Below are 15025 nucleotides of genomic sequence, written 5' to 3'. Positions count from 1 at the left end.
CACGGTACAAAGCAACTGGAGGTACCAGCTGGGTGCCACCGTGCGAAGCAGAAGAGGACAACGCGAGGGTAGAGGAGATACGGGACGGTCTGTGCATGCCCTGCAACAGCGGAAAAGCTTTACTGCAGACTCACAGATCTGCAGAGGGTTCGGGGCTGATCCTGCCTCTTGGAATTATCTTCTGGGAAGCAGAGCTCAGCCTGGGGTGTTTCTGTAGCACAGCCCCTGGGCTGGGCTCCCCAGAGGTGTTTTCTCCAGGAGGGAGAGGCTGCTCTGGGAGACACAGATGCTGATAACAGGGCAGCCGTGTTTCTGGGTGATTCGTGGATACATGAATTCAGTTCTAGGTCTTCATTTTGCTCCAGGGCTGAGATTATTTTGTGGCTTACCGGACACAGGGGGAGACCAAGAGGTTATTCTGCTGAGCCTTTCAATGGGCTCCACGGCTGCTGGCAGGTGCTGAGGACCAGACCTGTGTCCTGAGCAGCCCTCCCCTGCCCTTGCGTGCTCCCCAGGGACGGCGTTTCCAAAGTCCTTCAGCGGTGGGGCAGAGACAGACCCCCAGCTCTGCCGAGAGGACTGTCAGTAAGGCAGTGGCCATACGTGCTTTAGCCTAAGGGGTGAAAGCCCTATTTCCTGTGTACTTATTTTCTCCTTCTTCACTCTTTTAGTACTTTTGTCTCTCCTGCACGTTAACCACAGCAGTAGATCTGTCTTTACCTAATGCAAGTTTTCAGCTTTCGTGACTTCATCGAACAACAGCGTTTCTGAGCCACTTCTGTTTTCTGGAGCAAAGCTCTGCCACCACGAACGCCGGCAGGGCTTTCCAAGGGCAGAGCAGCCAGGCCACGAGGCAGGTCTTCCACCCGGTGCCAGGAGAGGGGCTGGAGGACACTCAGCCGGAGATGCAGGTGAGAAGAAAGCAAAAGCTGTGGGTGCCACTGCATGTCTCTCTGCAGAAAAAGGTTTCTTCCCTCACTAATGACAGACAGGAGCGTCGGAGGCAGCCTCCGGTGTTGGGTGCTCTTTCCTTCCTGCCTGGAGGGAAGAGGGCAGGAGGGAAGGTGCAGCACCGGTGCTTGGTGCTTTGAACATCATCTTTAGCATCGTCCCTCTTGAACATCATCCCAGCCGGCAGAGGAGCACCCAAAAAGGGAGAGAGGCAGCAGTTTCCATGCAAGGGAGCCCTGCCCTGCAGCCTGGCCATCCCTGTGTGCGCTGACAGCGGCTGCGGTTGGGAGATGCCAAGGGCTCTCCTCCTTTTGTAGCATCCATTTATTACTGACGGGGCCCTACGTTTTGGTACGTACTAACTGGCTTTCCGTGAAACCCCGAGGGAAAAAAAAACCAATTTATGCCCTCACTGCATTTTAAAGACGCCTGAAAATGCTGGTGCTGCTGGGGGAGACGTGACCTTTTAATTTTAAACTAGAATTCGACAGCTCGGCCTTCTTCCACCCATGCATACAGTTTTGAGGAAATGGCATTACGTGCCAGGAAATCCATTGTACAGAAAGCCCCATCTCCTTGTGCTTCAAAGGGACATTTCAAAACAACAGCGGAGGTACCTGCTGCCCTGGGATCGGCCAAGCAAATTTCATTGTAGGAAGAGTCTGCTCAGCAATTACTTGGCATACTTACAAAAATAAGGACAACTTTTCAGGTCAAAGGATCTTCATATATTCTTTTAATATGACAAGACTATTGGTAGTGAACGTGGGACACATGATTAAAATCCATTTAATGCTCTCCATTACCCCTCAAATTAAGATGAGTCTATGGAAGCAAGCTTCCCATGGACACACTGTCGATTTGCCTTTGCCTTAAGCATCTTTCTCTTACGCTGGGTGTCTTTGTACACTCAGGAAGTCTCCAGGAAAAACTAAAACCAGCTCGTCCCTCAAATTCAAGAGAGGCTGCGGTTTGAGGCAAACTAATGCATTTCTGTAGTCCGGCGCTCCAAATCCTTTACAGCCTAGGCTCAGCGTGCGGAGCTGCGGAGGGGGAGCACCGAGGGTGCAGCATCAGCAGAGACAGCATCAGCGACAGAAACCCCCTCTTTGCTTTGAGGCATGACTACCTTCTGCGAAGCTCCCGCTTGAGGCCGCTCCCGCAGTCAAAGCAGGAGGTGGCAGGGTCCAGTGTCCAGTCCTGGTGGACCAGGAGAAGTTATGGATGTGTACACGACCTCTGGTGTTGGTCTTGGCTGTGACTGTTCAAAGCTGTCTTCGATGCTGGCATAAACGGGGGCCGTGTCCCTCACCACCGTGCTTTCCATGTGGGACTCCTCCACGCTTGAGATCTAGAGAAGTACAAAGAAAACACCAAAGATGAGAGCCTTCTCCAGAGGCTGTGTTGAGCTCAGGAGGGGTCCAGCACTACTGACTGTCTGCACGCAACGAGGAGTTGGCAGAGGCAGGAGCTACACGAAGCCCAGATGGCTTTACCCACAGCAGCGGTGGGTGAACGTTGGTCCCAGCTCCCCCACCCCATGGATGCAAAACTGGCTCAGCCCATCAGGTGCGCTTGAGGGTGACATCTACTTTGCCCGAGGACCTCTCGGACAAAACAGACACAGCCTGGCGAGCAGATGGGAGAGCTCAATGGACACTGGAAACAGGGAGGAAAACGTTTGCTGAAGTTTTGTCGTGGTTTCCAGACCAGAGAGCACAGGGTGGGGAACCTACGCTCGACCTTGGCTGCTTTCACCGGAAAAAAAATAATCACAAAACCCTCTTTGTGTGGAGACAACGATAGGCTGGTAGGATCTGCAGGACATGCTCTCTGGAGTGCTCCAGTACTTCTGGGACGCCTGCCACCCCACGGGGTCACCTTCCCAGCACTACGTGGTGAGCAGAGAAATGACTTGAGCCATCTTGCTTTCACATCTCCTTCTTGGTTTCTTTGCCTCTTCCTCTCAGTTTTATTTATTTTTCACAGGTAAAACTCTGTGGGAGACGAGTCCCTAGATCATTCCCACCGACCCCTGAAGAAATGCTTTAACATAAATTCACGCTTTAACATAAATCCCTGCTTTAGCATAAATTCATGACACTAGCCACGCAGATAGTCGTGCACTCCCCTGCAGGGAGGGATGATTATCTGCACGTTTCTCTGCATTTAACCGTTCTGCATTTTCCTTGCTGCTGCTGGCCAGAGCTGTCCCAGGGCTCCTCAGCCATGAAGGTAAGGTTCATGGTTTGGGGTCTGGCCGGGACGGAGGTGGAGGGGAAGCGTGCAGCTGCAGCGCAGCTGGGGGAAGGGCAGGCACTTTGCAGCCTTCCCTTCCAATAATGAATTAACTTCTTAATTTTATACCCAGCACCCGAGTACTTGCAGCCTAGTACCTCTCATTCAAGCCAGCGGTTAGCAGTTACCCAGATACCTGTGCCCCAGAGCTTTCAGAATTTCCCCTGTACCTGCTGTTGTTTAATGATTTTCCTCCTCTTCTGCTGAGCTGCACCTAGGAAAAAGAGCGTTTTATCATCTGGCAGGCACGCTGATGGCCTACACCTTCCTCTCTACCAGCGCTAGAGGACCAGGATTACTCTACTGGCACTTTCACCAGGGGGGTGATGTGGATTTTACCTTTAAGATGGAGATTTCTGTAATTACTTTCTCTAAGGGCAAGTGAAATCTCCCCCTTGTAAAGAAATGAGTTGGTTTCCTGACGAAAGCATCCTCAGGGATGAAGGTTTTGGAGACATCACTGAGGGAAGCTGTGGAGATATGCACCTTGTGGGCTTATTTTAAAGCAGAAACACCCCCAGGTATTCTCCCCAGCTGGAGTTTTAAAGTATCTACAACAGAATAGTCATGGCCACGCTTAGAGGATGCATTTCAGAGTCCATGAAACCGTATCTCTTTTACAGACTAGATGTGTTTCAGTATCTTGATTCTGGTCACGGCACCAAAAGGTATGAGTTCTCCAGAAACCCGTTGCAACAGACCCATGCTGTGCTTCTGCTTCGTTAAGCTGCGTTACGAACTTGAAATGCATTCAGCGACTCTTATGACTGGAAGGAGGCGGCACATTTGAGAGGTGCTCTTACAAAAGGAATAATTTTGGTGTGAAGAGCAGAACCCAGGCAACTCCTGAGCCCTCCACTACCTTTAACACCCAAGAATATTCCTGGGCCAGCTGGAGGATGCAGCCTGGAAGGGTAAAAAGCAGGAGCAGATCCACTCACCCCAGTGCCGTATGCAGCAGAAGAGCAGGAGCAGCAGGAGGAAGGCTGAACAAATTCCGCTCACATAGTAAGAGATGTGGTCTTGCTTCACAGTGTCTGCTGTTTGAAAGAAAACAGGCGGTGTATTTTCTAAACAAGTAATCACAGGGGTTTCACCACATTTTCTAGAGCATTCCTGCTGATCACAGCGCTCTCCTTGGGATCAGACAACAGCACGGGGAGAGCAGCATTACGGACACACAGGCCAAAGGAAATACTGCATTGCAAAAAGCCCACCCGCATCTACAGCTCAAGTATTAATGAATTTCCTTTCCCGCGCTGACAGCCTGCGTGTCTGCCTGCACTGTGTATGCCCCACGGGCTGCACGCCCTGTGCCGCGGGGGTTGCTGTGGCTCTGACACCGCAGCCCTCGGGGGTGCCGGACCTGGGAGCTGCGGGTGCTCAGCACGGAGCCAGGCAGGGCTCAGACTCATAACCGGTCCCTGGGCTTTGTGATGGGCATCTTCCCCCAGCCCCCAAAGCCACGTGGAAGTGCAGAGGGTTCCCTGTCGGCACTGCCGAGAAGACGGCTGACAGCTTCGCCCCGTGCTGGCCAGCGGCTGGAATTTGTATGTCAGCCCAGAAAAATATTCGTAGATATATTTCTGTCCTGGAGAGAGTATGAGCCATGCGCACATCTCACGGCACTGCCGGAGGGGATAGGGAAGGAGCTCGCCAGTCCTAGCGCAGGAGGCACAGACGTTCCGGTGCTACACACAACGATTTGTACTGAACCGTGCCAGATACTGCCACGGAGATCATTTCATGTACGTTGTATATAGGGTGGCAGCAGAGTTGTGGAAGAGTCATTGGTACGAAGGAAGCGTGCTCTGTTCCCTGCCTTGAGAGATGGCAGAGATCCAGCAGAGGAGGTGAAACCCAGGGAGGGAGTTGGGAATTTACTGAATGCAAAGTTAGGTCTTCAAAACCCCTGTGTTCACCGTGGAGGGTGATAAAGCAGGCCAGGGAACAGCAAGAAACAAACACAGAGGGAGAGATGGGTGTGAGGCACATCATCAGGACCGCGCGGCAGCGTGGATAAACACGCCGGACTCCGGCAGGTTAAAGAAGGAGCCCATCCTGCCAAGGGGACCGAGGCTGCCAGCTTAACTGACTGCCCCTGCCCCACGATATACGCAACTTGCACAGGCATAAATAGCAATCATTTGGTGTATTTTCCTTAGCCCATGAAGCCACAGATTTATCCCTGAGCGCCCTAGTCTCCCCAGTGAATACTGGATTTCCTGCAGTACGGGACCCAAACCCAGCGCTTCGGTTTCCCAGCCCGTCTCTCCTCTGTAGCCGTTCACGCTGCGTAAACGCAAGGCTGGCAAAAGAGCGTTTCTCATGTCGAGACACCCAGCTGCACAGGAAGCCCTTATACTTCGATTAAGCTAGAAGTGCAGGACAGGATGGGTTTCCTGCCATAAAAAGAAGAGACCTAAAGCACCATATAAGACATCCCGGGAAATCCTCTCTTCACTGCAGCAGCTCATCCATGTGAGAGGAGGGACAAATACTCTGCCAGCGCCCGCTCCTTCCCGTGCACGGGGCTGGGGCAGCGCAGGAGATGTCTGACATTCCTCTGCACGGTCAGGAGTGAACCCCCCGTTGCCCCAAACGCGCAGCGCCTGACCAGGGCCCCCCGAAAGGTCCCCCCTCCATGGTGATGAGGGTGCTGAGATAGGGCCACTGGGCAGAAACGGAGGACAGCACGGCAAGGCTGGTCCATTACCCTGGGGTCCTCTCCTGTCTCCAAAGCCTGTTTGTGGGAGTCACTGGGCTCAGGCACAGGGTTTGGCAATTGGGCTCTAGCCGAGGGTTTGAGCTTACGCTTCCACTCACCTGGATGCGCAGGGGTGGAACGCTGCTCGTGCACGGTCAGGGTGAGGTGCTGGGTTTGGTACCACGGTCTGAAGGAGACACTGTAAACCCCGCTGTCGCTGAGCTGCAGGTCCCGCAGCAGCAGGGACCCGTTCTCGGGGAAGAGCTCAGCACGGCGACGGTACGCAGGGTGGGGGAAACATTTTGCAGAGCAGTTGCTGGGATCCCCCCCGGCACCCAGGGAGCAGTTCAGCAGCGTGCAGCTGATGAGTGTGTCCGTGCTGTTCGTGAACGTCCAGACAATCGACACTGGGAAGCAAGGGGCACGGCTGAATCTGTAGGAGAGGGGCAGGAGCACGGACTGACCCACGGTGCCGTTGACCAAATCCTGATGGATGTTGAGGAGGACACCCAGGTTTCCCCCTGCAGAGAAGGGGAAGGGGCAGATCAGCGACACGCTTCACCCCACGGCAGGGGAGCAGGGGCTGGACCCGCTGCCCCTTCCCCTCTCCAAGCAGGGCCCGGGCGGGCGTTTGCAGCGCAACCTCGCCCCACCACCCCCTTTGCTGCAGCTCCACACGCAGAAGCCGGTTCTCAGCAACACGCAGGTGCTGCGTCCATTTTTTTTGGGGGGGGGGCGGCATTTTCTGGGGGACCCGAGCTCTGTCAGTGAAGGGCTCTGCCTCTCCAGGGCTTGCAGGGAGCTGCACGGGCTGAGCCTGCCCGTAAGGCAGGGCAGCAGCCCTGGAGAGGGCTGAGAGATGGGCTCCAAACATCCAGCACCCTCGGCGTTACTTGTCCCTTGGCACTTCAGCACACCGCGCTGTTTCACGGCCGGGGTTGCGTCTCTGGCCACCTACACGTGAAGCAGCTCCGAGTCCTTGTGCCCCCATAGGAAAGGGGGAGGCAAAGGCACAGCCCCCTCCTGCTCCCCTCCTGCTCCCCTCCTGCTCTTCATCTACCGGTGCACGGAGCAGTCCCCGCCACCGTGACCCTGCCTGGGACTGACGCCAGCGCAGGTCCCCGATGGCACACGTCGGGGGGATGTCGGTCCTGGGGCCACCACCCAGCTGTCACTGCCACCCAGCCAAGGAGCCACGCCGGCACCGCTCTCCACGCCACCCCTCCGCCGCGCTGCTCCCGGCAGCGCGCCCCGTCCCCGGGGACCCCCAGCTCAGCCCAGACTCACCGAGCAGCAGCAGGAGGGAGCCCAGGCTCCAGCAGCACTGGCTGGATGACATCTCTTCGGGGGGCTGGGGGCCAGCCCCGACCACAGCAGAGGAAGCGAAGCAGGAGCTCTGGCTGGCTGCTCACCACGCCTCTGGCACGGGGTCGGACCCGACAGGCTCTGCACGGAGGCTGCCAGCGAGCATCTCCAAGCTGTCGCCTCGGTAGGGGAGGAAGTTGGTGACTCTTCCTCAGTCCCTCGTGTGCCGCAGGGTTTATTTGCGAGCGTGCGAGCCCAGGCTTTCTTCCTGTGCTCGGCGATCACAGCTCGCGGGCTGCTACGAGTGCTGGCGGTGGGACCCGGGGAAGAGGGGGGGTCCCCGCTGGAGCCCGGCCCAGCTCGGCCCATGGGGTCCCGGGGAACAGCCGGCTCCGCTCCCCTGCCCCGCTCGCTGCTGGTCCTCACCCAGGCAAAAGGGTTTGCAAAGCTCCCAGCCAGAGGTGCGGACCCCCAGGCAGGCAGGCTCAGTGCAGGGCAGCGGAGCTGCCTAAGCCCTCCCTGGGCAGGCAGGCAGGTGGGCAGGCAGGGCTGCAGGCAGGGCTGCAGGCAGGTGGGCAGGCAGGTCCCAGCGGGCAGAGATGAGAGGAGGCTCCAGGGCCGCAGAGAGGGAAGTGCTTCTCCTCGAGCGGGGCCGTGGGGAAGCACAGACGCGGCAGCGCTTGTGCCGGGGAGCTGCTGCTGTGGACGTGGGCACCTGGGCCTGGGAAGGAGGAGCGGGAGCTGCAAACGTGGGCGCAAGGGGACAGCCCTGACCCAGGGAGCCGCCAGCCCCCCGTGCCCGCTCCTCGGGGCTGCCCTTCTCCGCAGCTCCTGCTCCCCCGCCGTGCCCCCCAAGTTAATGACTGTCAGCACCCCGTTAGGAGAGTGGGAGCAAGGCGGTGGGTCTGGACCCTCTCGCACGCAGCCGCTCCGTCCAAGAGGCAGCCGGAGCAGAAGTGGAGCCCGGTCTGTCTATTTTAACTTTATCTTGATGGCTGCTGTTCAGAGACGACCACAGCTTCGTAGCTGCAGCTGTGGGACGTGGGTGGGCGCTGGGGGAAGCACGACTGCAGCGGGGATGGGGCCACGAAGCTCCGCAGCCCTCTCGGCTGCAAGAACACAGCAAGACACGTGTGGGGTCACCTCCTCTCACCTGGTGATGCTCAGTGGAAACTCCAGCAGGGTTTACAGCGCACCAGCAATGCCGAGGGCTGCCCGTGTGCCCCCTCAGGAAACGATCAGCAAATGCCCTGCAAAAGCAGCCTCTGGTTCCTGGCAGCCCCGCGCTGCGGTGCCTTGAGCACTTTGGACTTGCCAGAAGCTTTGGAAAATTCTCTCCCCTCTTGCTTGGCTGCTGGAACAGCCCGAAGGGAGGCTGCAGAAGCAGCCACGGCTTTGGTGGGGAAGAAGCTGTTGGAGGAAGGGGTGTTTATTTGACTGGAGGAGGGGGTACTGAAGGGGGAGAGGGGCGTTTGACTGGAGGGATGGGTACTGCACTGGAGGAAGGGGTAGGTGGTTGGCGACAAGCAGGTCACCTTCCCCTCACTGGCATGGAGGGCTGATCCAGGGGAGGAGCGGTGACACAAAGTGCTGCTGCAGAGGCATCCGCACCATCGCTGGCACACGGGGAACGTGCCGGGGTGGGAAGCGCTTGCGTGAGACCCCAACCCTGGTCCTGCCGCCCTGCGGGGACAGAGCGGGGAGGCCGGGCACCCTCCGCCATGCGCCCATGGGCAGGTCGGGGTGGCTGCTGCTGCCTGGGGCTGTGCGGGGCCCGGCTCCGAGGGGAGCATGTGCCACCTTGCGTGGGAGAAAGCCAAGCCGGTTGTGTGGGGCCGCTGGACAACCATTTTATACGGGGGAAACCACGGGCCTCTGCCTCGTCAGCAGGCACGTCCCGGGCACATTTGCTCATGCAAAGCGAGCGGGAGGTGCCGCAGCGCAAAGCACGTTCACTTTGCCGTGTTCACCAGCCACTGGGGCTATTCCACCAGCAAGGGAAAAACCAGAGCGCGTGACACAAGGAAAACAAGCCTCAGGAAAGAGTTCAGCACGTTTAACCTGCCCAGGCGTTGCGGTGAGGGTGCTGCCCCGAGCTGCAGCACTTCCTTAGGGTACCGCCTCTCGCTGCTCTCACACGTTCGCCCTCTTCTCTTCAGCAGCGCCCAAAAGCTTCAAGGAGCGGCATCATGGCGACTGCGGAGCTGCTCCGCGCTGCAGCCGTCTCTGCCTGCTTTTGGTCCCTGGGACTGAGGGGGACGCCACGTTTGATGCCTCCCAGGAGTTTGGCTGTGGGCACAAAGCAGAAGTTATCCAAAACTGTCGGGCTGCAGCTGTGAAAGAAGAGACCGGGGCCGACCACATCCCTCGTCCTACGGATCCGCTGCGTCTCTGTGGCACCGCTCGCCCGTGGGTCACGGCCTTGTGACAGGTCTGCTGCTGGGAGCAGCGTCACCAGAGGCAAATCGCCTCTGTGGCGCCGAGCTCGGCTGTCCCCAGCCCCGGCGGAGGAGCCGGTTCCATCCCCGGCATTTCTGGCCTTCCCGTGGGACCCGAGAGCCCAAGACACCTCACCCAGAGAGGTGTGCACTCACCCTGTGCCATCGGAGGTGGAAGAGCAGCTGCAGGAAGAGCAGGATGAAGCAGTAGCAGCCTCCGAAGACATAGCAAGGGATGGCAGTCCCTGCTCCTCCACTTAGCTCAGAGCCTGCGGTAGGAGAGATGGCGAGCTGCTGGGCACGGTTTGCTGTAGAGCTTGCTTTGTGTCCAGTGCCCGAGGCTGACGTGGTCAGCCTGACATTGGCAGCTGCCTGCACTGCTGCCGGGTGAGGAGAAGAGTCCTGCTCTGAGACCCCAACGCACACCCCATGTTCCTTTCTGCAATATATCTCCTGGGGTTCTCACCTTCCCCAGGTGCCCACAGGACATCTCCAGGCCCACAGGACATTGTAGGGGTACAATCCCAAGCTTCCTGCGGTCCCATGCAGAGCAGAGTAGCTGAGGGACCTCAATGCCTCCCAGACCCTCTGAGACCGAGCACGCAGCGCCATGTCCCTTCCCGAGCACAGCATGAAACACGCACACCCCTTCCCAGGAGGTGGCCTGCAGCTGGCGATGCCTCTGCCGGCCTTTGCGGGGTCCTCCTCCTCCTCCTCCTGTTGCTGGGAAGACCGAGCTCTGCTGCTTGCCCTGCACATCTGCCAACGCCGATGCTGTCAAATGCTTCCCATCACCTCTGATTTTCAGGGGAACAGCAAAGAGGACCCCGACCTGGTCCATCCCATACAACAGAGCTCCCCATTCTACCCTGGTAACTGCACTGATCGCAGCCCTGGGCATCAAAGATTACTTCTTACGAGGTGAGGCATGGGAATATGAACCCCCCGTTGCCCCAAACGTGCAGCGCCTGACCAGGGCCCCCCGAAAGGTCCCCCCTCCATGGTGATGAGGGTGCTGAGATAGGGTCACTGGGCAGAAACGGAGGACAGCACGGCAAGGCTGGTCCATTACCCTGGGGTCCTCTCCTGTCTCCAAAGCCTGTTTGTGGGAGTCACTGGGCTCAGGCACAGGGTTTGGCAATTGGGCTCTAGCCGAGGGTTTGAGCTTACGCTTCCACTCACCTGGATGCGCAGGGGTGGAACGCTGCTCGTGCACGGTCAGGGTGAGGTGCTGGGTTTGGTACCACGGTCTGAAGGAGACACTGTAAACCCCGCTGTCGCTGAGCTGCAGGTCCCGCAGCAGCAGGGACCCGTTCTCGGGGAAGAGCTCAGCACGGCGACGGTACGCAGGGTGGGGGAAACATTTTGCAGAGCAGTTGCTGGGATCCCCCCCGGCACCCAGGGCGCAGTTCAGCAGCGTGCAGCTGATGAGTGTGTCCGTGCTGTTCGTGAACGTCCAGACAATCGACACTGGGAAGCGAGGGGCACGGCTGAATCTGTAGGAGAGGGGCAGGAGCACGGACTGACCCACGGTGCCGTTGACCAAATCCTGATGGATGTTGAGGAGGACACCCAGGTTTCCCCCTGCAGAGAAGGGGAAGGGGCAGATCAGCGACACGCTTCACCCCACGGCAGGGGAGCAGGGGCTGGACCCGCTGCCCCTTCCCCTCTCCAAGCAGGGCCCGGGCGGGCGTTCGCAGCGCAACCTCGCCCCACCACCCCCTTTGCTGCAGCTCCACACGCAGAAGCCGGTTCTCAGCAACATGCAGGTGCTGCGTCCATTTTTTTTTTGGGGGGGTGGGGGGGATTTTCTGGGGGACCCGAGCTCTGTCAGTGAAGGGCTCTGCCTCTCCAGGGCTTGCAGGGAGCTGCACGGGCTGAGAAACAGCAGTCAATCAGCCTGAGAGATAATTTTTCTTCCCTTGGGCACAGCCAGGGGTTGGGCCAGCTCTCGTGAATGCCTTCTCAGGGTTAAATTTGTGATTTCCATCCCACATCTAAAACCAGAGAAAGCCTTTTCACATGTATATCATCATCACAAACATGAAAGCAGAAGAGACATTCCGAAGGTACAGCCATCCTGCTGTTAGCCTGCATGGGCACAGCCCTGCATGGGCACAGCCCTGCGTCCTGCAGCCAGCCTGCATGGGCTGTCCAGAGGTTACCAGCGGTGAGTAACGCAGCACTGACACAGCAGTAGAAGCGGTGAACGGGAGCTCAGTGAATGGCTGTGCCGGGTCCAGCTGGATCACTGCTCTCTCAGGGGGTGGCTTTGCCAGATGAACCATGTTGCGGTGCTTGCCCTCCCCACATTTCTTGCCCTCTGTGGTTCAGGAGAGCACTTCATGGTCACCGCCAGCTGCTTCCCCTTATCATACCAGCTCAGCCTTATCCCAGTCCCAGCTTTTGCATCCCCCAAGTCACTTTCTGCCTGCCCCGTCCCAGACTTACTGACAAACATCAGGATGGAGCAGAGGGTGCAGCATCCCTGAAGAGAGATCATGTCTTGCTTGCCTTGGAGGTGCAGCAAAGGCACAGTCGTGACAAGCTGAGCATCTGCGCTGACCTCAACATTTGCATGAGGACACATCTCACGTAGGAGGTCAGTGGCCAGCAGCTCTATGCCATTGACTTTTAACCACTTGAGACAGCCCTGGTGAAGTCTGGCTGCACGTCGGTGCCTCTGCAGTCTCTCTTCAGCTCAAAAGGACGATATCTGCTGTCCCGACACACAAGGGCTAGGGTGGTGGGGTGCAGCCAGCCCAGGGGAGGGTGGGTGGGGAGGGCTCCGGGGGGTGCTGGCCTGATGAGGGTACATCAGAAGTCTCCAGCGGGAAGGCTGGAGGGTTGGCATCAAAGCAGGCGGGTGAAGAGGATGGGGGGCAGGGACATTTCAGGAGGTCGATGAAGGAGCTGCAGAGGATAGGGATGGTCAGGGAAAGAGCAGCGGTTTCTGGAGGGAACAAAAAGTCTATAAGGATTTGGGAACAAAGGAAAATTTGAGGGAAAAGCTTTGCAGGGGACTCTCCCTCCCTCCCTCCCCCCGTGAACTGAAGCGTCCCTTGCTTTTCAAAGGTCCCCTCAACCTCATGAGGTGCATCACAAAATTCAAGTTTGCTTTGCAAAAGCCTTGCGACATCCCAGTCTGAGCACAGCACTCGACAGCGCCCATTGCCTCTAGCCTGTTTCGGACTGATGGGCGTAACAGTCGTGTTGCAGAAGTCCCACACACTTCAGGAAGCCTTTCTCTGCTCGAGTGGCTCCGCTTTGCCGTGGGATGGCACCTCGGTCGGTCAGCTTTGGGGAGAACAGCTAGGATTTAGGGGCAGACAGCCCTCTGCAGCTGGCCACAGCCACTGATGTTCATCTAAAAAGCCTTTCGGAAACAGAGTCTGCAACCGCAGCAGATGAGCTTACCCCCACCTCCGACACCTAAGGCAGCCTCCCAAGAGGCAGAAGATCCCTCCCTTGGTACTTTTCTAGTGTTGACATAGAAACATCTTGCCTACCCTTCACAACTTTGTAGTTATTTCTAAAAATAAACTTCTAATGGTATAGGTGTTTTCCTTAGAGGCTTCTTTTGCTTCCAGAGCTGGGTGCACGCTCAGGAATTGATGTAGCCCAACACCATTAAGCATCCACTGCAGAAATACCTGAGCATCCATTTCCACATGTCCTGCCTGCATGTCCCGGCAGCTGCGGGACCTTTGCTTTCACCTGGGGCCTCCTATGCCACGTGCACAGTGTCACACAAAGGCTGTTTTAGAGCCGTGAGTGACACCAGGGCAGGAGGCGAGAGTACCAGGGCTGCAAAACGGGCTCAGCGTTGCAAAAGCAGTGTTACCTGTCTGAAGCGTGGGAAGCCTCCGCCTTGCACTAAGATGGGGACCTTGCAGAGCACCAGCAGCAAAGGCAGGACAAGGCTAATCAGCAAGTGAAAAATTAGGAATTTAAAGAACTCCTCCATCTACAGCATAGCTTGAGAAGCCGCACTGTAATAAGGATCTGCAAAACACCAAGAGTAATAAACAGGGATTAAAAGTGCATAAATGGTAAAAATATGAGCGTTTACAGTAGCCTCTGTGATATCTCAAACTGCTGGGCTTCACAGCGGAGCCCATTGCCCACGGGTGAGCAAGACACATCCTGGCTCCCCCACCCTCTCCTTCCTGCCCGTGAGCGTGGCCGGGGCCGTTGTCACCCCAGTTACCGCTGCCTTCGCCTGCATCGCTGGGGGAAAGACGCCTGCACGCGGCTAGGTGATGTGCCCGGTTTGGGTTCGCTGCCTGAAGGCGACACCGTACGCCCGACACTGTTGGTGAGCAGCAGGGAGGACCCGTTCTCAGGGGAGAGCTCAGCGCAACCAAATTCCGTACATCTTGTCTCCAGGTCACGGAAACCACCTGTTTCTCTAATATCTAGAGACAAATACCAGTTAAGTTCTTGGTTTAATGAAAGCACAGCAGAAAAGGTCTCTTCCTACCACAGCCCCGCTGGAGATGCCTCCTTTCACACTCCCAGCACTCAGAAATAAACCCCAAACCACAGGTCATGGGTGCTGCAGAGGGTCGTCTCCAAACTGAGCCATCCTGGACACCATCCCCTTCTCTCGGCCCAGCTCAGGCACCCTCTGGTCCCACAGCCCTGTGGCTCAGACCCTCCTGGACTTACTTGGGAAGAGCAGGATGGGGCGAGCAACCAGCGCCACGGGGAAGCGCCCGTGTCTCCCGGCCCTGGGACACGGCCAAGTCATGACCATGAGGATGGAAGCTGCTGGTCATGGACCTCCGCAGGGCACAGGAAGGAGCCGGGAGCCATCACTGGGTATTTTCCTCTCTCGGGATGGAGATTCGCAGCTCAGGGGACAGTGGGGCGAGGTGGGCAGAACGGCCCCTTGACACCTCCACCGGTCCATTGGATTTTCCCTACACAGGGGAAGCGGATGGTCTCCAAAAGGCAACCACAGCCCGGGGATGAGTTACCAGCCTGGTGCTCCGCTCCCTGAGGGTCAGAGAGGTACAGTCCAAAACCAGGCAGGACTCAGGATCTTCTCCTTTTGCCCCAAAAAATCAGAATTTGAGCAGATGAGCACAATTTCTCCATAAAGGAGAACTGCAGTATTACACTGGCTGGGGAAGAACTTCTTCCTTTTTCAGCCCTTCTTCCTTTTCTGGCCCTTTTACAGCCACGAATATGCAATACGTACAGTTTGTCTCTGCCAGCGCGTAACAGGTAAAGTGCATGAGAGTTGTTTTCTCTCTCTGAAGTGTCCTGAAATTGGGACATTTAGGATATTTTAGGACTTAGGATATTTTTTTGATGGTGA

At 57.2% G+C, this 15025-nt stretch overlaps 1 protein-coding gene across 2 annotated transcripts; it reads right to left on the bottom strand.

Moving 5' to 3' along the window:
• Window positions 1-1765: 1765 nt before the first annotated feature.
• Window positions 1766-13991, bottom strand: LOC140658581 (uncharacterized). Of its 2 annotated transcripts, none has more exons than XM_072877196.1 (11): window positions 13544-13991; window positions 12151-12652; window positions 10882-11283; window positions 9856-9968; window positions 9323-9550; window positions 8415-8671; window positions 7244-7982; window positions 6076-6477; window positions 4191-4289; window positions 3420-3463; window positions 1766-2302 (listed from the first exon to the last, which is right to left on the bottom strand). In XM_072877196.1, exons 7-11 carry the CDS (start codon window positions 7293-7295, stop codon window positions 2117-2119), a joined length of 783 nt encoding a protein of 260 aa, XP_072733297.1. In that variant the 5' UTR covers window positions 7296-7982; window positions 8415-8671; window positions 9323-9550; window positions 9856-9968; window positions 10882-11283; window positions 12151-12652; window positions 13544-13991; the 3' UTR covers window positions 1766-2116. The 2 variants fall into 2 exon arrangements, with proteins under 2 accessions (XP_072733297.1, XP_072733298.1); XM_072877197.1 differs by having other exon boundaries at window positions 8415-8511.
• Window positions 13992-15025: the final 1034 nt, after the last annotated feature.

This window comes from Ciconia boyciana, chromosome 12, assembly GCF_034638445.1.
Source record: "Ciconia boyciana chromosome 12, ASM3463844v1, whole genome shotgun sequence".
In the NCBI taxonomy this organism is placed as follows: Eukaryota; Metazoa; Chordata; class Aves; order Ciconiiformes; family Ciconiidae; genus Ciconia; species Ciconia boyciana.
Note: the sequence above shows the minus strand (reverse complement) of the source record. Positions and strands in the feature narration are given on the sequence as shown.